This window comes from Dermacentor albipictus, chromosome 7 (assembly GCF_038994185.2).
Source record: "Dermacentor albipictus isolate Rhodes 1998 colony chromosome 7, USDA_Dalb.pri_finalv2, whole genome shotgun sequence".
Classification (NCBI taxonomy): domain Eukaryota; kingdom Metazoa; phylum Arthropoda; class Arachnida; order Ixodida; family Ixodidae; genus Dermacentor; species Dermacentor albipictus.
In genome coordinates this window covers 14862718-14888016 of record NC_091827.1, presented here as the reverse complement: position 1 = coordinate 14888016, position 25299 = coordinate 14862718, and the positions used below count along the sequence as shown (strand labels likewise).

General features: G+C 46.3%; 4 protein-coding genes across 5 annotated transcripts; 2 read left to right on the top strand and 2 right to left on the bottom strand.

Moving 5' to 3' along the window:
* The first annotated feature begins 88 nt into the window (after positions 1–88).
* On the top strand, positions 89–1948 carry CycC (cyclin C). The gene has a single exon (XM_065447182.2). The coding sequence runs from the start codon at positions 316–318 to the stop codon at positions 1162–1164; it is 849 nt and encodes a 282-aa protein (XP_065303254.1). The 5' UTR covers positions 89–315; the 3' UTR covers positions 1165–1948.
* Positions 1949–4779: 2831 nt separating this feature from the next.
* PIG-F (phosphatidylinositol glycan anchor biosynthesis class F) lies at positions 4780–8338 on the bottom strand. Its single transcript, XM_065447184.2, has 3 exons — positions 7733–8338; positions 7088–7207; positions 4780–5393 (listed from the first exon to the last, which is right to left on the bottom strand). The coding sequence occupies exons 1-3, from the start codon at positions 8062–8064 to the stop codon at positions 5195–5197; spliced, it is 651 nt and encodes a 216-aa protein (XP_065303256.2). The 5' UTR covers positions 8065–8338; the 3' UTR covers positions 4780–5194.
* Positions 8339–8627: 289 nt separating this feature from the next.
* Positions 8628–13631, top strand: LOC135914369 (ATP synthase subunit s, mitochondrial). Its single transcript, XM_065447179.2, has 4 exons — positions 8628–8902; positions 8987–9195; positions 9266–9428; positions 13373–13631. Exons 1-4 carry the CDS (start codon positions 8790–8792, stop codon positions 13509–13511), a joined length of 624 nt encoding a protein of 207 aa, XP_065303251.2. The 5' UTR covers positions 8628–8789; the 3' UTR covers positions 13512–13631.
* Positions 13560–25235, bottom strand: LOC135914367 (mucin-17-like). 2 transcript variants are annotated; one of them, XM_065447178.2, is made up of 3 exons: positions 25204–25235; positions 16406–16510; positions 13560–14738 (listed from the first exon to the last, which is right to left on the bottom strand). In XM_065447178.2, the coding sequence occupies exons 1-3, from the start codon at positions 25213–25215 to the stop codon at positions 13653–13655; spliced, it is 1203 nt and encodes a 400-aa protein (XP_065303250.2). In that variant the 5' UTR covers positions 25216–25235; the 3' UTR covers positions 13560–13652. The 2 variants fall into 2 exon arrangements, with proteins under 2 accessions (XP_065303250.2, XP_070377792.1); XM_070521691.1 differs by having other exon boundaries at positions 16406–16513; positions 25204–25219.
* Between the last annotated feature and the right edge of the window lie 64 nt (positions 25236–25299).

The following is a 25299-nucleotide window of genomic DNA, read 5'->3' as shown; positions in this document are numbered from 1 at the left end:
TTCGTAGATATTCTGCAAGCGGTAATTAGCTACCGCTCACTTGTTAGAATGCTGCAAATTTAGTTTCCTTCATTCCGTACGGTCGCTAGTAGACAAGAGGCCGGTTTCGGTCCCGACGGTCTCGAGCAGTCTCGACACACTGAGGAGACTGCGCACTGCGCTGTTAGTTTTTGTTTCATAAACGGTTCTTGCTGTTGACGGCCGGTCCGTGCGCGTGGTGCCGGCTGTCAGTCGCGGCAAATTTCGCTCAACGCTCGTTGTGCACCTCGTCCTTAAATCTACTGTGACGCCGCCGACTTCGCAGCGGCGATAGTTATGGCGGGCAACTTTTGGCAGAGCTCTCAGTATCAGCAGTGGTTGCTCGACCGGCAGGACCTGCTGCGCGAGCGACACGGTGACCTGCAGGTCCTCAGCGAGGAAGAATACCACAAGCTCATGATCTTCTTCGCCAACTTCATCCAGGCACTGGGGGAGCAGCTCAAGGTGAAGCAACAGGTGATCGCCACGGCGACCGTTTACTTCAAGCGCTTTTATGTGCGCAACTCCCTGCGTTGCGTCGACCCGCTGCTAATGGCGCCCACCTGCATCTTCCTCGCCTCCAAAGTGGAAGAGTTCGGCGTCATCTCCAACAGCCGCCTGGTGACCACCTGCCAGACGGTGGTGAAGAACAAGTTCTCGCACGTGTTCCCGCAGGACTTTCCGTACCGCATCAACCACGTGCTCGAGTGCGAGTTTTACCTGCTCGAGATGATGGACTGCTGCCTGGTGCTGTACCACCCGTACCGGCCGCTGGTGCAGTACGTGCACGACATCGGCCCCGAGGACAGCCTGCTGTCGATGGCCTGGAAAGTGGTCAACGACTCGCTGCGCACCGACGTCTGTCTGCTGCACCCGCCGCACCAGATCGCGCTCGCGTGCCTTCACGTGGCCTGCGTCATCCTGCAGCGCGACTGCAAGCACTGGTTCGCCGACCTGAACGTCGACATGGAGAAGATACTGGAGATCACGAGACAGGTGCTGGGCCTCTACGACACGTGGAGGAACATGGACGAGAAGAAGGAGCTGCCGCCCATCCTGGCCAAGGTGCCCAAGCCCAAGACGCAACCGTCGAGACCTCCGTCCCAGGGGCCCAACGACCAGACCACGGCCCCGCAACCCAGCTAGCCCCTCTCGCCCGCGGCGCCGGACTGCTTTCAGCGCGATGCTGCCGCTTAACAGTGAGGCGCGGACTGGGGTGTGCCATCGCAGCAGCTATGGCTCCATCCTGGTAGCGTAGTCTACGAATATAGTTCCTGCACGCAGACTTACCCAGCTGTGACATGACATCCACGAGGCTATCCGTGCTATGACTGCATTCACATCACCCATGCGACATGACTTTATGTGGCAGCAAGCCGAGTCAGTGTTTAATTCATTACACAACATTGACATTGTCATGAAACGATGCAATGCGCAAATCCATTTAGGCGTACCTGCCCTCCATCTCGCTTGCTTGGCAGAGCGCTTTGAAAGCAAGCACTGTGTATGGGTGCTCTTGCTTCTGCTTGCAATACCAAATAGAGGTCACTCTAACCAAAGTAATTGACTTTGCGAGCATGCAACACGCATCCATTTCTCGTCACGCAAGGTGCATATCCTGGCATATGAATGGCAGAGGGTTTCTCCTGCCGAGCATGAATATAGCACTTTGAATGACAGCAAATGCACATGTTTGCTGAGATTGTATGAAAAGTTGAAAAGCCACAGGTGTTGCAAATTATTCCGGAACCTCTCAGCATGCCATTCCGTAACCTGTGGGCAGTGCCTTCCATGGAACCTGCTACCCAGTGACTTACATCATGAAAATGTACACCTTGCAGCCCCCCCTCCCCTTCATTTTCTCTATTTTTGTGATGCCGGTGCACAAACATTCAGTGCTTGAATGTTAATAAAGCAAATTGTTGATGAAGCTGCTTCGATCACTAATGCTGTTAGGCTGAAACCTGCATCAGTGCAAGGCATGCCCAGATCATGGATTCAGCCAATTGTGTAAAAGTGAAGGTAGCATAAAAGGGCAGTGTAGAATGCGTTGTTGACGGTGTGCAACTTATTAAAACTGCCACATGGTGCCTGTCATGAACAGCTGCTATAATACCAGGGTTCATTTTCACAAGCGTTTCTGTGACCAAAAGTAGCAGTTAAAGTGTTGCGGAAAGGCACCATTTGCTGCAGTTTTAAGTTGCCTATTCCCTTGTAACCCCCCCCCCCCCCCACTTCAATGAACATGCCAAGAGCCCCTAAAAGTTCATTGCAACTTACAGTTCAGGAAACACTCACACATACCTGACCATCATTGCCACATTATGACAACAAATGAGTGATGCTTCCTAGTATACTTAACTATCAAGCCATTAAGTTTTTCTCACTGAAACCACCATGTTCATTCAGTTGCCTGCCAAGACTGAACATCATGGTTTCAGTTTTACACATTGTTTTATACATAGCAAGGGACGCTACAAATACGAAGAGAGACTTCACTCAATGTCTGCATTTACAAACAAAAAAAGTAGTGTGTCGCAGATCTGAACCTACTTACCACCAAATGAGCGGAGAGACCATGTGGCTGCCAGTCAGAGGACCAGCAGCCACATTGCACAGGTTACGCTTGTAACTGAAACATCGTATGTGGCATGCTGGAAGCACAACGGTGCACAAATGGGTGATTTGATGCAAGTTTACATCCACATGTTGTGGTTGTAATATACGAAGTAGTTGTTCTGTAGAAAGCATAGCAGATTTACACTGCAAAACATGCAGAGTGAGAGTTTAATGATTGCACTAGTTGCATGTGGCTGCTAAGTATGAAACAGAGTATATTATTATCCATTCATTTTTGTATGGTCTGCAGCACATAAAGGGAGAAAAATAAGAGCCGTGCAATGCTTATTGAACACTGTGCTTAGCAATAATTTTCTAGTGTACTATTATACAATCATAAGCAAAAGTCTAATACCACAGATGCAAAAAAAAAGAAGAAAATGTACCCCCCCCCCCCCCCCAGCTAGGCTTGCAGATTGAAATCAGCTGGTGCAGCCCACTTCGAATTGTTTGACCAGTACAATGCACTTACAACTCTATATAACACAGGTGTGCCATGAGAAATACTTAATCTTTTTTTGTTAGCGCTGTGGTCTCAAGAAACTTTTTCTCCTTAGGGTACTAGCATTAACCATAACAGCATTGGCTATTGGTTGATATGTGCTGGAGGCACACAAAGTGGTCAATAGTCTTTTTTTTTTTCAGTCTTGTCCTTGACTCATGTTTGGAATTTGCGATAGTGGTGCTCTGAGCTGGCGCATGGCACTCTGAATGAAGGAGTAGATTGTGTTCTGGGCGCTCAGTTTCGATCAGCCAAATGTAAACCACGCTGTGAATCGCTCTAAAGCCACCAGTCGAATGTACCATGTTTTTGCATTGAAATCAGGAAAGCAAACTAATTGAGTAAACTTCAAAAATTTGTGTGGAGGCTGCTTTTTAGGCACAAGAGAATTCCAAGTACAAGCTTTATTTTTTTTCATTATGTTCCATTCCTTAAAGCAAGCAAACCACTGAAACTGCAAGTCATCAAAGAAGCTCCGTGGAAGTGCATGGCCAATAGTGCTGTCCTATCAGGAAACTGGCACGAAGATGGCAGCACCTCTCCAACACAAGTGTGGCTTAGAGCTGCAAGACACTGTGGGCCAGTAGCTTCATTATGACTGCCATTCTGTTTGCTAGTGTGTAGTTTGAGTTGATACAGTCAAACCACCACATAATGAAAACGGGTATAACAAATTATTGGTTACAAAGAACAAAAATAATACGGGGAGCATGAGGGGCTTGAATTTTTGTTATTCACAATTACGTGAACAAAGCAATGAAAGGGGCTAGTTGGTGCACGTTCATGGTTACTTTGCACTGAGTTTTATATCGGTAAAGAGAAGAGAACAAGAACACAGACAGACAGACGATTGCGCTTCATCCATCTGCATTCTTGTTTTCTTGTTACTTTTGCTTTGCCCACGTAAATCTCTGTGCAGTGTAATCATGCATAATCATGCGACTGAAGAATGACAGATAATAAAGATAAAGCTAAAGAATACAGAGAGATAGTGCTTAATTGAAATGTACAAATAATAAGGTAAACAAAAATGGAAGTGGACGAAAAGCTAATTTGCTGCACCTAGCAGCGAACCAAACCCAGATCTCTGCATTACATGTGCAGTACTCTACAAAGAATACAGAAAAGTAAATTAAGAATTTGCTATTTGTTTGCTGATATTATGTGTGCTTACAGTGAATACCAAATATACAATGAAGGTGTGTTGAGTGTCACTTTGTCATGATGAGTTCCAACTGTGTTATAAATGGCCACAAAATTTCTCATAAAATTACTAGAGGAAACTCTGGTGCTCGAGTCTGCATGTACAGTGGTTCCACCAGCCTGGGAATAATGAACAGGGATTTGTCTAACCTACATGCTCCTGGCTTCGAACTCATTCAGTCTTCTGACATTACTTATTACGCTTTGTTCTTTATAAATATCAAAGCGTACCTTTTCTAAATGCAGCAAGACTGATTAGTAGTTTCTGCCCACATGCATAATCGCTGCAAAATGTTGCAACATATTGATGCAAATTACCTGTCTGCAAAGTCACAAAACTGTTTGAAATCATCATTGCCATGGTAGTGGAAATATTGCATCGCTAACAGTCCCCATAGCAATTTTTCTAGGCATGTCTATGCCAATGACGAATAAAGTTGACAAAAATCTAGAATATATTTATTGCCTTGAAACAAAAAAATGTAACAAATACTGTTTAAGGAAACGCATCCCTCACAGAAAACACAATCTTGTGACATTCACGACAGGGCCTATGAAGTTAGCACTGGTACAAAAACGCTGTTTATGGTCCCTAAGTATGAACGCCACATCTCATTATTTGCCCACTCATATTATACAGCAATTGTTACCAGTAATGTAATGGTTAGCAGTGGTGTTTAAATATAAGGAGTGACGAAACTGACGTGTTAAAACAGACTACGCCTATGAAAACTGTCTTTGCTGCTGACTTATAAACATATGACTAGCAGTTCGGTGCTGATGAGGGGATAGCAGTTCAGACTAGCTGAGCCAGCGCTGGCCTACAGCGAGCCTGCACAACTGAGCATTCTTTCACTGGCTCGCCAAGATGCAGCTTGCGACCATCAAGGCCGGGCCTCGGAACAGGAGAGAGCTGACAACGCAGGGTGTCGGCCAGCGCTGCCAGGGGCGGTCCCAGTCCAGCACCAGGGCTATGGCCCCGAGCCAAGCGCCAAAGAGGGCGCCACGGCTGCCCCACCGCTGAATCCAGTCTAATGGCACCTCGCAGAACCTGAGAACATGAGGAACATTGTGTTGCACTTATTCACTTATGAAGAGTACAATACGAAGTGAAGAAACAAATTTTAGAGTAAAAGAAATTTGAGTAAGGCTTGAGCTGTGGCTAGTTGGAATATCGCACTTGTACTTGTAAAGTATACCTGCAAAAGTTGAAACATACACAGGGACGAAAATCTCGTCTGTGCTGTTTTCAGCCCTGTGTATGTTTCAACTATGCAGCCTGCTTTACAAGTACAAGAAATTAGGCTTCATGTTAATGGAGAGGCATGGAGACAAGTAAAACAAGGGGACAGCTCAAATGCTATCAATTGAAAGATTGCACAGATTTGTAAAAGAAGACAAAATCTATCTGTGATAGTAGGCACTAGTGTTGCTGTTCTCCTTCTCGTGTTCCATATATCACAAGCCTGTCTTTTCATGCCATGGGCCTGGATGATGTAAAGCTATGCCAATCTGCATTTGTACTAAACCTAACGTTAGTTATTAGTGACCAGCAAAAAAAATTTTGGGTTTTGGTGATGTGAATAGTTTCATTTTTCATGTCTGAAGCTGCGTTGCACTTGGCACACATTCTGAACGGGCTGCATCAAAGGTGCTAGAATCAATTATTTGTGAGGCTCCTTTGACAAACTTAGGCTTCGTGCCATTAATTATGGAGTCGTGTGCTACCTAAGAAAGCAATAAGAGTGGCGCACAACATTTTCATGTGGGTACTCCTTTAAAGGGGGACATTTACTAATAAAACATCTTGCATGTATGTGTCTGTTCTGCTTAACACTAGTCTCAGAATCTGCCAGAGCACATTGAGTTTTGTTTATAAAGTATAAAGTAGTGTTCCAGAGGCTAGTCTACCTGCGCCTTGAGTTTGTCTGGCTAGACAAAATCTGCAATAATAAACAAATCAAAGCTTTATCTGTGTATTCCCCCCCCCCCCCCCCAGTTGTACAAGTGGTAAGGCTTTGCGGAGCCGCTTACCACGGCTGGCACCAGCAGTATGGCGCCTAATGCTCACTTTTCTTTACATAAGTTATCAGGCTTGTCTTTCCAGAATGAACATGGCAGCGTCTTCCATTTGCAAATGACAAGCAACTGCCTTTAGCTGTCATAACATTTCAACATGTTTTTACTATTCGCCCAATGCATGTGGTGTGGACTATGCATGTGGCATGGAAATATACTTAAATGACATGCTTTAAAAGTGTAATTAAATTCCATCTGCTGCCTTGTATGCTGGAATAGACTGATTGCGCTGGTATAATGCTCAAGCATCATGCTGTTTACATTATACATATATAAGTTACCATGCAGTTACGTTTACATATAAGTTATCTTGTGTAATGTTACTTATCTGCTACAACAAGTCCTTTCTATGCAGCGTTTGCTAGCAGTTGGCAATTTCTCATTCAATGTTCAATGTCACATCATTGCTGTATAGTGCATGGGTGGTAGTGCCGATGCCAGGCAATGCTTATCATCTTTAGCCTTGCCTTCCCTGACCTTTACATGTAAAGTTCATGAAGTAAGAAATGATTAAACTGCACCCTTTATCATTGTGTCATTGCGCTCCTCACTATAGCCTTTCTTTGTTTTTGGGCGCACTAGCTTGTGACAAGCAAGTGAACTGTTGGCGTGAAAGGTCATTGCCACAGTGTGCTTTGCAATATGTCAGAACCACCTGTGCCTTACTTTTGGTCAACAATTGTCTTCTGGAGGGCCCCTATGCTGATGTGGCCTCCTGATAGTATAAGCGGCAGTATGGTCACCATAGTCATATGCACACCAAACCAGAGAGTTTGCTGGCTGTCCCTGCAGTAGAAAGCCAAAGGGGAGGAAAAAAGAAAAGGAAAATATGACACATTCCAGTCAGCAAAAATGCAAGCGATAACAGAAATCTTATGCCTTAAAAAAAAGAAAAGAGCGAAGTAATCAGCGATTACATATTTATGCTGCTCAAGGTTAGAGCCACACTTCTTAAATATATATGTATATGTTCTAACAAACAACTTTACCGTTTTCGGTATCGCAGATTTCTTTGCATCAAGCATTACAAAGGACACAGAAATGAGCTCCTCACAGGGCAGGTAACTACGTGACCGCAATGAACTAATGCCGAAAGAGGAAGCGTGCAGGGCAATTAAACCTGCGCCTTCTGTTGTTCGCGCCTGTTTTTATACCACGTACAACATACGCGAACTCGGTCTGTTAATCAAGACTAGACAAAACAACACAAAAATCAGGCCATGCTGAGATGTCTTTTCTCTAAACGTGTAAACGAACCAGTCTAAAACAAAGTGCAAGTATAATCACTCTCGCAGACGCCAGTAAACTTACTCAAACAACGGAGCGCCGAACAAAACGGCCAAGACATGGAAGAACACGATGCTGAACACGACGCTGGCTACAGCCGTCGCCACAGAGGCGGCGACCCTGGTCCGTTGGCCGTGGCTGCGCGAAGACGAGCTGCCGAAAAGGCGAAGCCAGGCACAGCCCGTCACCTCGAGCACCAAAGCGAGGGTCACCAGCATCGGCACGGCCCTGTCGCCAGTGTATCGCACCTGCGCTTGCAGCAGTCCCAGGCCGAGTGCCGTGCCTACGGTCACCCACAGTCCGTAGCAGATGCCCTCGTGCGCCTGCTTTCGGAGCACATCGCGACGAACAGGCATGGCTTTTGTGCTCAAAGACTATCTGTATTCTCGCAAACTAGAACATGAACGACGACGAGCCCTTCATGTGGATTAACGCGCTCCGAGGTGGACCCCTCACTGAAAGAACAGGTTGTCAAGCGATCGATGCCGAGTTCACCGCTGAGTTGCTGCACACCGGCGGATCAGGATGATTAGGTGAGAGTTATCAGCAAAGTTGGCTCATCTTGGAGGCACAAACAATGATCCAGAACCATTTATAATTGACCAGCCCAGTAACTGTTGACGCAGCACACGTGCTGAAAACAAAACAACCGCAGCGCCCGTACTACCCAAATTTCCACATCCGCGCCCCCTCACAAACTAAGCTGGTTTCGGTTCTGGTACTCGAGAAACTTTGCAAAAGATGCATTTTTAAGAAATTACAGTTATTCATTTCTGCTTAAAATATTAAATTTACTTGTGCATATACTATTTTACAACTACTGAATGTGTTTGCTTAAAACTTTTGAGGATATTTATTATAACTTTTGCTGTACCACCGCATGCCACGGCCGGACTGGAGAAGCGTGTTCTGTGCGTAGGCTTCTACAGTCCGGCCGTGATTGTACAGTAGCAACAGAAGATTGTGCCGCAGCCGACAGCTAGGAGTCGAACGCGAGACCTGGCGGGACGTTGGTTTCAGTATTTGCTCGGCGTTTGCGCGCAGGCGCGACGAAGGACCGACGCCCTCGCCGCTTTCAAATATGGCCGCGCTATCAAATGTTGTACAGGCCGCGAAACTACTATCATTTGCGAGAGAAGCGGCGCATTCCCAAGAACGATTTTTCTGGCAGTGGCTGAATGCTGTATTCAACAGGTGAGCTTGGCGACTTGTGTTCATATCAACGCTTGAACCGTGGCGGTGCGAGACTTTCACAATAATGCCGCTCCCGTTCCGTAGATATGACCGAGACCGTATCAAGGAGATCGGGCCGGATAGAGCGGCAGCAGAGTGGCTCATACGATGCGGAGCTGCTGTCAGGTGGAGCGGATCTATTAAGTTTCACTCCGACTACAACACACTGCCGTCCACGAGCTCAAATGCGTACAAGATAGAAGAAATTGATGCGACTGACTCGTCAATTATGGAGATAGGCTTTCCTTACTTGAGTATGTGTTGTGGGTTTCGTTCTTGAGCGAGTATTCATCTGAGGAGCACATCTCTTGTCCTTTTTTGCAGAAGAGCTGACTCTTCTGAAATCAATCAACTTGACGCGCTGCAACTTTCTCGGAGATAAGGCATTGCAGATGTTGCAACTACGCAAGGATAGTCTAGAAAAAGTGCACGTTATCAGCTGCGGAAACGTGACAGACGCCGGAGTCAAGTCGCTGGCAGAGCTCACGTAAGTTTTCAGTGTTGTCGTCATTTGGTTGCATGATGCAATCGAACCCAAGTCATTTTTTTTTCTTTTTTTGAAGGAGTACTAACAAAAATGTTTGTCCCTACTCCACTTATTTAGTGGATGGCTGTCGACACAGCAATTACGCTATAAAGCTGCAGTCCCTCGAGTGCTCAGCAAATAATTAATCATGTTACCTTGTAATGCGGCCTGTTCAAAACACGTGCGAAGTGCAACATGGTTTCGAATGCAGAAAAGACCGAAGACATGATGTGGCGGTTTCACAATACCAGACACCACTGACACGTACACAAACAGTGCTGCCAAAAACTGAGTCCATTCAGCACTAAAGTTCCTGGATGAGTGAGACCTTAGACCATACAACAGTTAATTTCATTTTCCTCTTGCCCTCCGTTGCAAGGTTTGAAGCCAGCGCTTCTCGACGGCTACGTGTGTGAAAAGCCATTGTCTGATCTCCAACCAAGCCTGAATCTCCACTCTCCCTCTCACAACCAACACACCCCTCTAAACTCTCGTTTGGCACAAAAAGCAGCATACCGGCCAATCACGTGGGAGGGTGTGACTCAAGCTCGCACGTGTGGCAGTGCCATTCCCTTTTTTTGTATGCACATGCATGCGGGTTGACCATATCCGGCAAGAAGCCAGCTGCAGGAATGTGACCGGGAAACCACAGAACTGCATTACCAAGGTTTTCCCCAACAGCACGCAAGTGCCAAACGATGGCACTGAAACCATGGTTCGCATCCTGCATCGAAGGCCTACAAAAAATATATATATATATCTACTGTAGCAGTCGAGAAAGCCACCTGAACCAGTTCACGAGGTGCTGCGCCCTGCCGTTCGTTTCAGCTGTGCAGAAATGGCGCCCGCTGGACCACGACGTTCATGCAGGGCTGGTTCATGATTCTGCTACACCCACTCCACTGACGGTACTGACTTGGTGTTGGCATACAGGTGCTAAGCAGTGGCGCAGCACACGAGTGCGAGTGCCGATAAAACCTCGCTTACGCATGTCTAATGTGTCTACGCAAGTGACGTGTATATTTATGCCCCAGAAGCCAGTCATAACTGCATTTCAGGACCTCTAAATCTTGCGCACGCCGTGCACATTAATCCCGCATAAAATAACACCTGGACCACGTCTCCACCTTTGCATTCGTTTCGAGTGTCTCTCTGGGCTTGCATCTCAGAAATTGAGCTGCACAATTTCCGAACTCCTAGTAAACCGCCGAGAACTGGTTCACAGTGGTGCAGGCGCATCGAACAAATCCCACATCTGCACTGCCCTGGGGTTGTGCGAGTGACCATACACCTCATCATCTACTCCTTAAACCTGTCTCCTCACATGCTTCCCTTTCAGTTTGCAATATCCTTCCTTTTGTTCCGAGCTAGGGCACGTTCTCAATTACCCTTGTATGGCCAGTGGCACACCAACATATCTATATATGAGTTGGTATGCCACTGGCCGTACAAGGGTCATACACACACACACACCAGTATGCACAAGCTTCTTTCATGCTTGCAAAAACACTTTTATGTAGCACATATTGAGCAACAGAAAGCTGTATCAGAAGTTTTTCATGGTGCTCTACAACTTTCTCGTTGAGACTTTTGATCCAATTGTAATATTTGAGAAGTTGTTTAATTCATTAAAACTAATTGTGTAACTAGACAGAATGGTATCTCCAAGCAACAGCAAACTACACTAGCTTGGTTCTGTCCAGCTACTTGGCATTTGCATATATTTAATGTTTGGCTGAAGTTATGTGGGACACCTTATATAAGAGCGTGAATCAGGAAGTCTTTGCCCCAATTTTTTTAATCCAAATTATAGCTGTAAATGCGAAGTCAACATATTCATTGGACCGGCCCTCTCTTGGACCGGCCCAGCCTTATCTGTCGGTATCTCAGTGGCACCGCGCTGCTGTCAGTTGTTGAAATTGGCAACTGTGCTTCATACGTCCACGGCGAACGAGCAATGAAGTGTGATTTGTTTTCCGCGGAGCAAGGGATGAACAATCATTGAAATCCACAGGGAAATGTAGCCCACGTATGGGGAAAGGAGTTTCAGTTTGCTAAAGAAGTTCCCGACAGAACAGCAATTCACGTGCAGTGATGAAACCAAGACATCAGTGTGACAGCGGTTCCAGTCAGCCGGACGAATTCTACCAAAGGGGCATCTCAAATTAAGTGCTGCAATGGGGCATAAGTCGGAACCAGTGTGAGGACTGTATGGAAAAATAGTGTAAGGTACGTAGATAGTATATATATTTGTAATTGTACCTTATATTGAATAATAAAAAATGGGGCAAGGACTTTCTGATTTGCCCTCGTGTATATATATATATATATATATATATATCCTTTTATAACTGCATAATCTTGATTTTCTATATAATTTTAGGGAAAATATTCAAATTTTTTTATCCATCATGGTTCACCATGTGTGATTAGTAATCACTTGTATGGCTGGTAATTACAAAATTAACTGGCAGACACATTTCCAGGCTCTCACTTTACGCAGTGGTAATTCAGTATATAATTACCACTGCATGATAAGAGAGCCTGAAAATGTGCCTGTCAGTTAATTTTGTAAAGAGGGAAGACCGCACAGGACAATCACCGCAAAAAATGATTGGTTGCCAACTCGCTTAACTGTCAAGACACCCCCCCATCGTCATTAGGTTAAATACTGCAAGCTAATGTTGCGTTTTCAAATATTATGAGGCGGTCGCAAAAAACTGTGAAAGCGCAACGTGAAATTCGTTGTGGCGGGAACTGCCCAGTCCCGATCTCCACGTTACCAGCGTGTATGACGTGCGCTATACCAGGCGCTGGCCACACGGTGCACAGTTTGTCGTCTGCTACAGCTCTTCGCGGCGAGACATGAAAGACAATCCTCGCTGCCCGTACAGAGGACACGCAATAAAGATGAGCATTACGTTTTACGCGGCTAATGTATTCACGAAGAAAACTTGGTCTCAGCTGTTTTGCTAGATTTCCGCGCGCGCAGCCGAAAGCGCCCGCTTTTAAAAGAGGGGGCGCAACTGGCGTACTTTTCCCCGTATACTGGAAACAGCAGATCAGGAAGGAAGCGTTTTATAACTCAAGAGGCAGTGCCCTGCTCTTTGAAGCTAGGAGGTCAGGATGTCTGAGAACGCGGAGATATAAAAAGAAATTGAACGAAGAAGACACATGTACTGTGTGTGGTAAATATGTAGAAACAATAGAACACCTCATACTAAAATGTGATGGTATCCATCCCGATGTCGATGCGGGCACATTCACGCTTCCTGAGGCCCTTGGGTTCAGAGATAACGATAGTCATGTAAATAAATATGGGATGGAAATTAGCAAAACGCAATTGGAGGATTGGTGGCTCAAAAGCAGAGAGGTGACGTAAGGCGAAAAGTGTAGGAAAACGTATTTAAAGAAAATGGCGAATTTTAACAACAAACAACACACTTAAACAAAAAATAAAAAGCTGAGCATGGTTGCAACTGCCCTCACCCCGTTTCAAAGGGGACGCTCCTACCTTCCATCCATCCCCTCCGCTTTCGGTGAAGTCATTTGATGGCGTTTTGAGCTACTGAAGAACTTTGGTGACGTGATTGGCCTCCTTCATGTCGGAAGCCGTGCTAGTGCATGTATCAACGGGTTGGATGACAAGTCTAATTGTTTGCTACGATAGCCGTAATTACGAAGTCGTGAGTGTACTTCTTTAGATGACTTTTTCATAGCTAAATTGTTCATTCGAACGGCGCAAGGGAAGCGTACCCCACAAAAGGACATAGTACAATATACAAGGCACTTGTGTGTCTCCCGTACAAGTCTCCCACTCGCCGTTCGAAAGAATGCATGTACAGCACACTCGCCAACGCGATTGATTCGGAAATACGAAGTCTGCTTTTTTTTCTTCCTTTCAGGAAGTTGCGTTATCTAGAGCTCTTCGACCTACCTGGAGTTCGGGACCGTGAAGCGGTTCTCGAACACTTCAACCAGCTGCTTCCCACCTGCAAGGTTGACTTCCCCGACGTGAACGAAACCACTAAAGCAAAAAAGTGATCACGTGGATGCGCCATGCAGCTCATCCCGTTTCCGAAACGATTCTACTGTAGATATTGCAATGAGTTTATTCACATATTTACAACGGAAAATAAATAAATGTCACTCAAGTCATTGTAAGATCCATTGTCCGCTGTAGAGTTACTGATCGGACAACTTCGCAAAGGCGGCCTCGGCTTCTTTCAGGATTTCGTTGAAGTTCATGTCATCGGTGGCAGAAGACGTGGGCTGTTCCGTAGTGTTCCGAGCATTGCCATTAGTGCTTGTGGTAGGGATACCGAACATGTCCAAGATCATGTTCCCTTTCCTGTCCAAATTAGCGGGCTCCTGTGCCGTAGACTTTTCATATCCAGCTTCGCTAGTGACTTCGACGTCCGGGCTGTCTGTGACAGTTGTCACGTCGTCAGCACGCGTGCCGAGCGCCAATGAGACTGCGTCTGTCGCCGTGACGTCACTTGACAGCTCGGTCGTAGTGGGCGTCACCTCCCCGGTCTCGGTTGTGGTCTCGTAGGTTGGGGTGGACGTCGTCTCGCCGTTTTCGGTTGTGGTCTCGTAGGTTGGGGTGGACGTCGTCTCGCCGTCTGTGGTGACGTCAACGGCTCGGGTGACCACACCTGTGACGTACTGTTCCACGGGGTCTGTGCCGTAGGTCACCGTGCTCGTCGGAACCCTCGGGGCGAGGTCACTGGTGGTGTCAGCCGTGACGTTCGACGTTCCCTGTGTGACGTTGTTGGGCTGAGAAGCTCCAAGGCCAGCGACCGGTCGCTGGAACTCTCCAGAGGTTATCCTGATGCAAGGCAATACGAAGTGCGCGATGCGGGTCCTGATGTTGCGGCAGGGCGCAATCGCAATGGCGGGCATGGGCCGAGGGAAGAAAGGCAGCGGCAGCATGTGTGGACCGGAGGAGCTCGATTGGAAGCTGAAGGAGCTGTGGAACGCAGGACTCATCCACAGCTGCTGCAGCGCGGGTTTCTTCCAACTGGGCAGCCCGAACATGAAGTGGAGCCCCGGATGATGATGAGGCTCGACGTGACGTAGCAGTTGGCGCTCAATGTCCTCGCGCAGCCGGTCCTTGATCTCGGCCACGTGACGCAGCAGGCTGGAGCCCAGCGAGAGGCTCGCCCGCATTGCTGGTAGGAACTTGGATTTGTGGGCCTCCGCGGTGACCAGGACGGCAGCGAGCGCCAGCAGAAGAGCGCCGATCCTCATGGTGGTGGATTCGGGGAACTGCCGGAGAATGGGCAGACAGAGAGAACGTGGTTAGGGGAATATTCATAGGTGCACTGTGCTACAAAAGCTTTCCTTCTGCGATAAATCCCGAAAGACAGTGAACTGATTAATGTCACGCAGGCGTAACTTCATTAGGACGCGAGGTATGTCTCGAGGGAACCCGTACCGAAGAACCTATCAAAGCAGTGCGGGTGAGCGCATCTATTTCCTGACAGCGGCAGAGGGCACCAGTGGAGGCCCATTATTTGACCAACGCCTTCGATGCGGTGATGTAAAACGGTAAGCAAACACAGTGCGAAGGAAGGCAGTGCATCTGTTCGTACACCGTGGCTGCCGCCGATACAATATCATCTGTGAAGAGATGCGAACTTTTATGCTTTGCGAAGTTGTGGGAGAAGCTAGAATTATAAAAGCAAAATACAACTGGTTGAATAAGTGCAAAAGTGTTTTTTTTGACGGGCTGAACTAGAGGCATTAATTTTGTCAATGCTGCATACACAACTGAGTGCTTCCATAACGCGACTGATTGACAAGGGTTAACATAAAACAAAGTGTACGCAATGCACTTTGCAGAAACGATCTTGCACGCTAAGACACGCGAATGCGTCCCTGCAAGACATGCAACCTAGTGCGCAAGCGCAGCAGCCACGCTGCACGTGGAGAACGTCGTTACACAGGAGATGAAAACCTTTTTTTCACGATGCCACGTTGTGCATGAGAATAGGTTGTCGGTAGCTACAGTTTAAAAGGAGGTGGGGGAGAAAGTTAGTGGGAACAGGAAGCACACAGCGCTGTTTAATGTTAGCTATGTAGGTGTCGACGCTGTTTATCCAGTGTTCCTGCGTTATACCTGTACTGTGTTAAAAGACACGTGCGATGACGATAAGCCTAACACTTACACGTGATCGCCACGTGGTTATTTGATGGGCTTTGTAAACGATGGCTTGTGTTAAAAGCGCAGGAAAAAATGTCTCCTGGCAATTTTTAGTACAGAGCAAATATATATATATATATATATATATATATATATATTAACCAGCAGGATGCATAGGAGGGACCTCAGCGGAAGCGGTTTTAAAAACCAGTATTGCGATGTTCTTTTGAATAAAGAAACACATCTATGGAAATTGCCTTTGCACAAAAGGAAGCCTTTTAGGGAAGACAACTTGGCCAAAGCCCCCTCACATTGTGGCCCCTTTGAGTTAAAATATTTGTAAATGTTTTTCAGGTATGGAAGGGTAGCGTCTCCAGCAGCGACGAGTAATCTTTTAGCCCTCCTGCACTTTTTCGTCACAACCTGATGAAGACGCTGATGCGGAACGAGACAAGATCGAGTTGAGCAGCCGAGCCAGTTTCAAGAAACGTGGCAGCAAGGTTCAGATCTCACGTTTGCGTTTTTGTCACGGTGAATCCAACGTGGCTTATTCGGTTGTATAAATGTACGCACAGCAAACTTAAATCAATGCACCAAGGTACGCCGTTTCTTCAAAACTACCATGGCGACAGCACATTCCACGTGGCTTGAACACTGAACGCATTCGCATTTTACACAAGTTTGAACATGTTTGCGTTCTCTGTACAACCCAGTCTACCCTCTTACTCAAGTTTCAAGTCAATACAAAGGCACACTTCGAAAAGTTTAACCACGAGGTCTTCAAACTTACCCGAACAGTAGCACTTGCGATGAACTTCTGGCCACGACGACAGACACGAGCCAAGTGTCCCCGCTTTCGCGTGACGAGCAGTAGGGCCTGCACGTCGCGTGGGGCCTGCTGGGAAGTGGAGAGGAGGAGCGAGAGGGCCAAGGGCAGATAGCCAATGGCGTTCCACGGAGGGGTACTCTCTTGGAGGGGAGGAGTTGAGCGGGGGGGGGGGGGGGTGGGGCGGCGAGGGAGTCGAGTTGGGGAATGCGGGTTTTATCTTTCTACAAAGGAGGCGAACTAGGGGGAAACCTGCCTGGGGTGCACGCGATAATCTGAGCGTGGAGAGGACGTCGTTTTCAGGCTGAACAAAACATGAAAAAAAAAAGAGGCTGATTTGCGCGCCTGGTTACTGAACCAGCTGGTCGAAAGCTTCTTTTCCCTCTCAGTTCCCGTAGGCGTTGCTTATCTTATTTTTGTTTTAGTATATATATATATATATATATATATATATATATATATATATATATATATATTGCAGTCGAAAAAAAATTTGTATTTGTTGTGCTGTTGCTGCTGTGTGTCTGGCGATGTGTTTGCGACCTGACGTCAGTCAAACGCTTGTTGCACTTCCGCCATGCAACGTAACCGCTCTCCTTGACCTTTGCCGGTGTCGAGCTTGACACGTGGCATCAGCGTGGCTTCTGGCACTGCGTTCAGATATTTTAGCGGAAATAATGAAAATTGTTTGTGGAGGTATTTGGAGAAGTCCACGGACTATCTCGATCGACGGCAGACGGCCGAGCACAGATACACGGACATGGCAGTTAGCTGCGGCGACCGCATTCCAATCGATGATGATCACAATCTCTCGATTACAAAGCCATGGTTCACTTAAAGAACGCAAGATGTTCCTAATTAATTTGAATCCCCGGACACCTTAGTCCGCCACTTACCGTGGTAGGCTTATCGGCTATATGACGTAGCTCTGCTAAGCAAAGGGCGAAGGATCAAATGCAGGCCCGAGTCCCGCTAAAAGCCTTGCAATTTAATATTGAATTTAGCTACAGCGCATCTTGCATATTACAGCTAGCATCGCCGCGTGTTTATCATTCAGCAACGTGACCTGGTCGGCATATATCTTTGTGAGACCCATGTTGTGGATGTGCGGCCGCCGTCACTAGGTCGTGCGATGTCAGAAAGTTGTTTTTTTTTTTTACTTCGCCTGGTCGATGACTCACATATGTCACGGTGCACAGGCTTACAAGCAAGATAGGCAATGCAAGCCAGCGCTGCGTTGTCCTACCGTTGTCCTATGAGCTTGGAGATATAAAAAAAAACACAACTGCGAGTAGCGTGTTCAAGCAACAAGTGATTGGTGACAAAACTACACAGATTCAATGCAGTGTGGGAATCTATGTAAGCGGACCTTTCTGTCTTGTTTGCTTTGATGGACGATAATTAGCGGCCATATTGACGGCGAAAGTTTAGTTTCTTCAACGTTCAGTTCAACACGAGAATGGTGACTTGATGTTAAACGTTACCTTGTGTGCACCACTGCTGTTTTTCTGCTAGTACACAGAAGAGGCATTGTTGTGCGCCATATTTAATATCCTCTGAGAGGGTTAAAAATTAAATTATGGGGTTTTACCTGCCAAAACCACTTTCTGATTATGAGGCACGCAGTGGAGACTCCGGAAATTTGCACCACTTGGGGTTCTTTAACGTGCACCTAAATCTAAGTACACGGGTGTTTTCGCATTTAGCCCCCATCGAAATGCGGCCGCCGTGGCCGGGATTCGATCTCGCGACCTCGTGCTCAGCAGCCCAACACCGTAGCCACTGAGCAACCATGGCGGTTTCTGAGAGGGTTGAGCATTGTCACTGCCTCACATGACACATTGCATCCTGGCAGAAGTATTAAAGATTAATTGAATTATGGGGCTGCGCTTGCCAAAACCACAATCGAATTATGAGGCACGCCGTAGTGGTGGACTCCGGGTTAATTTTGATACCATGGTGTTCTCTCCTAAATCTAAAAGTGCATGAGCGTTTTTTTATTTCCCCTCCGCCGAAATGCGGCTGCCGCGATCGGGCTCACATCCATGACCTCGAGCAATGGCATAGCCGCAAAGCTATACCATGAGGGCACAGAAGTTTTGATTTGACACGCGACCGCTTCCTTCGTGTCGCCTAGACCCCTGCGATTCGCTTTAATTAACGCGATTCTGCTGCTGCACGCCCTGCATCAGTTGTCCGCTTGACACATTTGCATGGGGCTTGTTTTTCAGAAATAGCAGGAACGTATTGCACCGAACCTTGGACATAAGCTTATCCAGTTTCCTCTCATTGTTCGTGGTTTGGGAGCGGGCAAGTACGCTTAATTCTGCAGCCCATGTGGGAGCACGGCGCAGCGTATATCCGGTTTCCCCTTAACCGCTGTGGTGTATAGTAGTAGGGTTTCCTTGGCATCTCATCTCGCCTTTTCTTTATCCCCTCCCCCTCCACCCCTGTACTCGCCTTTTCTTTATCCCTCCCCCCTCCACCCTTGTATGGTAACTGCGGGCAAAGAGTGGCAAGGCTGTTATTCCCTCTCCGCCCTCCTCCCAACCATTCGATACCTAGCTTCTAGCACCTGCTAGCACCCCTCTAGACCTGCACGTTCGTAGAAAGTCAAGCGTTGCAATGCTTTTGAGTGGGTCACGGATAATTACAGCTGTCGAGAGGCTAATGCGGGGACGCCCAGGGAGCTCCAGAGGGTATTGTGCACATTCGACGCGGTGCAAAGGTCAAACGAGATTCTCGTGTCTCCTTTCCTCCGCCACGCTCCTGCCACGTGTCTGCCGCGCACGTCTGTCGCGCTGACAACCCGCCACGGTCGATTAGTGGCCATGGGCTGCAAAAAGCACGAGATCGCGGAATCGTATCACCGGCCACGGCGGCCGCATTCCGATGGGGGGAAATGCGAAAACATCCGTGCTAAAGCAGCCCAGGTGGTTCAAATTTCCGGAGTACATACCCCACTACGGCATGCCTCGTGGTCTGGGCGCGTAAAACCCTATAATTTTTTTTTTCGCCGCGCTGAGCGACATTTTGCCGCATAATTTTCGACAGGGACAGCCACTTTGCACGGAACAAGCATTTGAAGTTGTGTGTTATTGCATGGGCTGCTGCCCCGCCGTGGTTGCTCAATGGCTATGGTGTTGGGCTGCTGAGCACGAGGTCGCGGGATCGAATCCCGGCCACGGCGGCCGCATTTCGATGGGGGCGAAATGCGAAAACACCCGTGTACTTAGATTTAGGTGCACGTTAAAGAACCCCAGGTGGTCAAAATTTCCGGAGTCCTCCACTACGGCGTGCCTCATAATCAGAAAGTGGTTTTGGCACGTAAAACGCCATAATTGAATTGGGCTGCTGCGATGTTAAAAGCGCATGCGCATAAATACCACCCACAGGCACTTAAAAAAATTATTGCTAAGTCTTTAGATACAACAATAATGAAGAAAAGTATTCATCATCTCGAGTAATAGACATAGTGCGTTAAGCACAAGAACAATAAAAGAAGGTCACAAGCGCAGCTTGGGCTTGTTGGTAAATCATCTCGGTACACTAACGCAAACTTGAGACAGTGACAGGACATCCTTGGCGCCTTGCGCCAAATGTAACCTGTCACTTCTTTTGTGTCGGCAACGCGCTAGGCTTGTAGTGCGTCACCAACCAGCCTAAACTGTCATCTTATTGACCATCATCATCTCTTTATCCTTCGAAAACGAAATGGAAATGTCACGATCTGCACACACTAATCGCTCAAGCTGTTTTGAAGAACACGTGCTGGGTTAGGGCGCTGAGATCGTGCGCTGGACAGGAGGTCGTCAATTTCCGGACTAGAACGCCCAAAATTGTGTCCATCTGCACGCTATAATCGCTGAAGCTGTTTTGAAGAACACGTGCCGGGTTTGGGCGCCGAGATATCGTGCTGGACAGGATGTCTTCAATTTCCGGAGTAGAACGCTCAAGATTGTGTGCAAGAAAGAGATTTCTGCCTGTTTTCCCACTGACCGTTTGGAGGCAGGAGTGCAGTTTGTTGACGGGTTTCCTGTTAAAACCCGTGTACTTTGCAGAGGACACGGGTGTGACCAGAGTTACCATATATGCTGCCCAAGCCACCTTTCGTAGCACTCTTTATAGTTGTGAGGGCGGCTGCGTCTGATCGCTCGAGCAATGCACCTTGGACGGCATTCGTGGGCACCCTCTCCAAACATGAAGTTCGAAGCAGACTTGGGCTGTAACAGCCGCGCGTTTAAGATTCCAGTGGTGCACCCACACCTGTCATGCACACCTTACTAGACAAAGATAATAGTACTCATCAATAAAAAGAAATGTGGAGAACAAAGAAAACGTAGCATTGGCGGATGAAAAAAAAATAAAATGACATATAGATAAAGATTCATGAAACGAAAATTTTTTAAGAACTGCGTAAAGAATGTTTAAAAAAAAACTACGAAGGGGGGCTTTGTTTCTGAGAAATCCGTGCGGGTTTCCTATAGAAGTGAGGTTGAACAGCGCGAATAAAACAAGGACCCGAGGAAACAAATACCACAGACAAGCACTGACTGCCAATTGGAAGTTTATTTGAAATTCTCCAGCCACTTTATACTTTTTTTCAGCATAGGCATGCGTACACCAGTCGCAAACACATCTGCAATCAGCAACATCATAATCTTTCATGCAAAAAAAGCTATTCCTTTTTCCGGCAAGGCAAAATAGGGAGCGCTTACGCATATATCTTCTTCCTTTCTAATGTAGTAAGCCTTTATTATTTCCCTTTTATTATTACCTTTTCATTTCACTGTGAATTTTTTTTTTTTCATATATGGGAGTGCAGGGACGCTTATTACACTGTCCTGCTAAATGACTCCCATAGCCATTCTTTAGGTTACTTTTGTGCTGACGAGCTCTTTCATTGAGACACTGTCCCGTTTGACCTACACAAGTTTTTTCACAGCTCAGTGGTCTGCTGTTGGAAAAGCTGTTGGAAAAGCTGTTGTTGTTGCAAAAGTTGTTGGAAAAAAAAAAGAAGGACTTAAAGAACGTGATGCAAGATACGATCTTAAAGCTCCTGTGTTCGGTCGTCAGACCTCCGAAATGTAACATCGCAAGTCGTATAACCGTGTTTCGCGCGGTGATTTTCCGGAATATTTTTTTGGCTAACGTTAACTGAGACACATCACAAGGCTCTTTCGCGAAGTCTTTAGCTGGAGTAACTCCTAAATAATCACCTTGTCATGCGCTTTTCTTTAATTATTTGCACGCATCACAACGATTGTAAATAACTATTGCAAGCTGGGCAAGTAGAAGGAGATTAATTTTGAAAAATGCTCAGAACACGAGGACACTATACGCTCGGACAGGCAAGGTTAAAAGGACACAGCGCTCTTGCTGAATAGATAATTTCGGCGCAAAGTGACGTACGCAATATAAAGAGGATGCATGCGGCACGTGCCGGCACTGTGCACGAGCATCGCACGAGCGTTGCAATGCTGACGATATAGAGGACGCGGGTTCGACCGCATTTCGCCTTCGTCGAAATGCAAGAACGCGCGCTTTTAGATTTAGGCGCACGTTAAAAACCTCAGGCGGTCAAAATTAACCACGAATCCCTCGCTGTGGTGTGCCTCATTATCAGATGGTGGTTTTGGCACGTAAAACCCCTAGAATTTAACTGTTCGCCTCCATGATGAAACAGACAGCAACAAATTTAACCGCAAGAACACCCTAGATGTAAAGTTTTTTTTTTTTTTTTTTTTTTTTTGTAAACGCAATGGCAGGCGGTCTGACACACTGGTCACCTCACTCATGAATATATAGGGATGAAGACCTGACAATACCAGACCGGGGGCTAGGTTTCCAGACCTACAGTCATTCGGGAAATCTTTTTATTCAGCTAATATACGTGACTAGAAGTTTCACGTTGTAGAACATTTTGAACTTGCCGCTATGTGCAGAAACCAAGTTCCTTGGTGAAATGGTTCTGGAACCAGTGATCAAATTTCCCGCCCGCTCAATATAAATAAATAAGTAAATAAATAAATAAAATGGTGTAACCCTAGACTGTTCCCGAAAATTGTTTCATTAGGTTAATTAATTATTCTAGTGTTCTAGTTTATTCTTTCTGTTGTCCTAAATAATGTACACCTATTAACATAATATACAGCCAGAAAAGCTAAGTGGACATATTTTTTTTATGGCGCTATCTAATTTATCTTATTGCACAGAAATGTAATGGCGGAAGGATGTTGTAATTCAAGCGCAGTGTATAATACGGATTATCACTTTAACATTATTTGTGGCGTGTTAGCTTAGACGTTGACCATCGACGATCGCTAAAGCATGGATCAGCGGCTGCGCAACAAGTCGGGGGATTGATTTCGGTCGAGTCACGATGGTGGCGGAATGCAGAAAAGCCTTCATCGAGATCCCAGTAGCGAAAAAAGATCGGCTGTCTACACAGAAATGGAGCTGCCGTGCAAATTTGCCTTCCCCGCTGCATTGCAAATGGGTGTTTGCACACCAGATTGCAATGTATTACGGGAAAGAAAGGAAGGCCATTTCGTCTCCACAGAAACTTAAAATTATGCGGATCCCACGCATGCATTGTGGGAATCGATGTAAGCGAAGCTTTCTGTGCATTTCGCGTTGACTGACGATAATTAGCGGTGATGTCGACGGCGCATGCTTAATTTCTTCCAACTTTTAGTCCGACACGAGAGTGGTGAGTTGGTGTTAAACCGTGCGTGCACCACTGCTGTTTCTCTGCGTAGTACACAGAACGCACAGGAGGATGTGTTTATTTTACTCAAGGCGTTGTTGTGCGCCATAGTTCCCAACCTCTGAGAGGGTTGAGCACGTTCGTTGCCTCACATGGCACATCGCATCGCGGCAGAAGCATTAAAGTTTAACTGAATTATGGGGCTGCGCGTGCCAAAACCACAGTCAGATTATGAGACACGCCGCAGTGGCGGACTCCTGGCTAATTTTGACACTGGGGTGTCCCTAAAGCCTAAATCTAAGTGCACGAGCGTATAAGTGCACGTACATAAGACCAATTTCTGTTAATAGAAAGGTTTGTTCACCGCCTTATAACAAATTTTATGTAGCATGATACACTTCTCAGTCCTTATCAGATTGGATTTCGCCCCGCCCACTCCATATGGTGCGCCCATGTAGATTTAGAGAGCCGCATTAAACTTGTGCCTTACTTCTTACAACTCCTCTTACAACAACTTACATCTCAGCTAAGGCTGTTTGCAGATGAGTGCGTGTTATATAGGGTGACTAACAGCATAGTTGATGCGAGACTGATGCAGGAAGACCTCAATCTAATTAGCGCGGATGGTGCACTAAGTGGCGCATGCAGATAAACCTAACCAAAACAGTCAACATGACATTCACTCAAAAGAAGAACTTTATAAATTTCTCTTACACCTTGAATAACAATTTAATAGCTAAAGTAACACGGTTTAAATACTTAGGTGTTTGGTACACCCCAGAATTATCATGGCAGAAACAGGTTAACTATGTAACCGCTAAGGCAGTGAAAATGTTAGGTTTTCTTCGTAGGAACTCCAGAGCATTCAGCACGTCTACACGAGAGCTGCTTTAGCGTACGTAAGGTCCGTCCTTGAGTACGCCTGTGTAATGTGGGTCCCACCGACGGCACGTGACAGTGATAAACTTGAGAGGGTACAGAATCTAAGTGTCAGGTGTACGCGTGTCAGGTCGATACAAAGTTAATTTCAGCGTGACGAGTGCTAGGTAAGAGTTTAAATGGGATACCTTGGAGGTACGACGCAGAAGGCTGTGACTGAAGCTTTTCCATTCCATTATCTACGGTACAACTGGTATAAAAAGGGAAAAATATATAATGCCGCCTCATTACCAATCACAACGCGTGGACCATGCGCTAAAGGTACGAGAAGTTCCATGCAAGACAGAACTGTATAAGAATACATTTTTTTCCAAAAACTATACAAGAATGGAATAGGTTACCTGCCAGTGTCGTCAACGTCGTGTCAAATGATGTATTTTTTGCCCTGTTGAATGACTTAACTGGTCCGTTTCTTTTACCTTTAGGTTGAAATGCCCATGTATAACTTACCGTGTTCGGAAAATTCTCTAACTTCTGTGGAACTTTTGTTGTTTTTTCTCACGTCGGGTACAAAAAATATATATTTTGTGAACGTTTATGACTGTTTGGTACCCCCCCCCCCCCCTGTAATGCCTTTTGGCGCCTGTGGATACTGAATAAGTAAATAAATAAATAAATAAATAAATAAATAAATAAATCGTCGCACACGAGAGTGTGCAGCTTTGGTGACGCTAGATGTAGCAAAAGCGTACGATTATGTAGAATATTGCGTTAACTATTCGAGTAGCTTCAGGTGCACGGATTTCCCGAAGTATACAACCGCTTGGATCTATGAATTTATGAGGGATACAGAGTTTTATTGTTATCAACACGGTATCTCGACGTCTAAACACAAGCAGACAAAAGGTGTACCACAGGGTGCCGTTATTACCCCTATATGATTTAACAGTTTGCTAAGTTCAATTTCCTTGTCTCCGGAAGTACACATTTATGTTTATGCGGACGATATCGTATTAGCAAAAGTACGGTACTGGTCTTTCCGTTAAAGGGCCCCTGAAACGGTTCGGACAAATTTTGTAGACGCGTCGGGTACAGCTAAAGTTAATTATTCGCACCATAATTTGTGTGAAACGTCTCATATTAAGAGAGCTACGGACGATTACAAGTTACCCACCTCCATTGTCATGCATTTTCTCCCCAATTCGTTCGCCGAGTCATCATCATCATCATCACGCGTTGCCTAGCGACAAGCCAAGCTGGTTCTTTAACG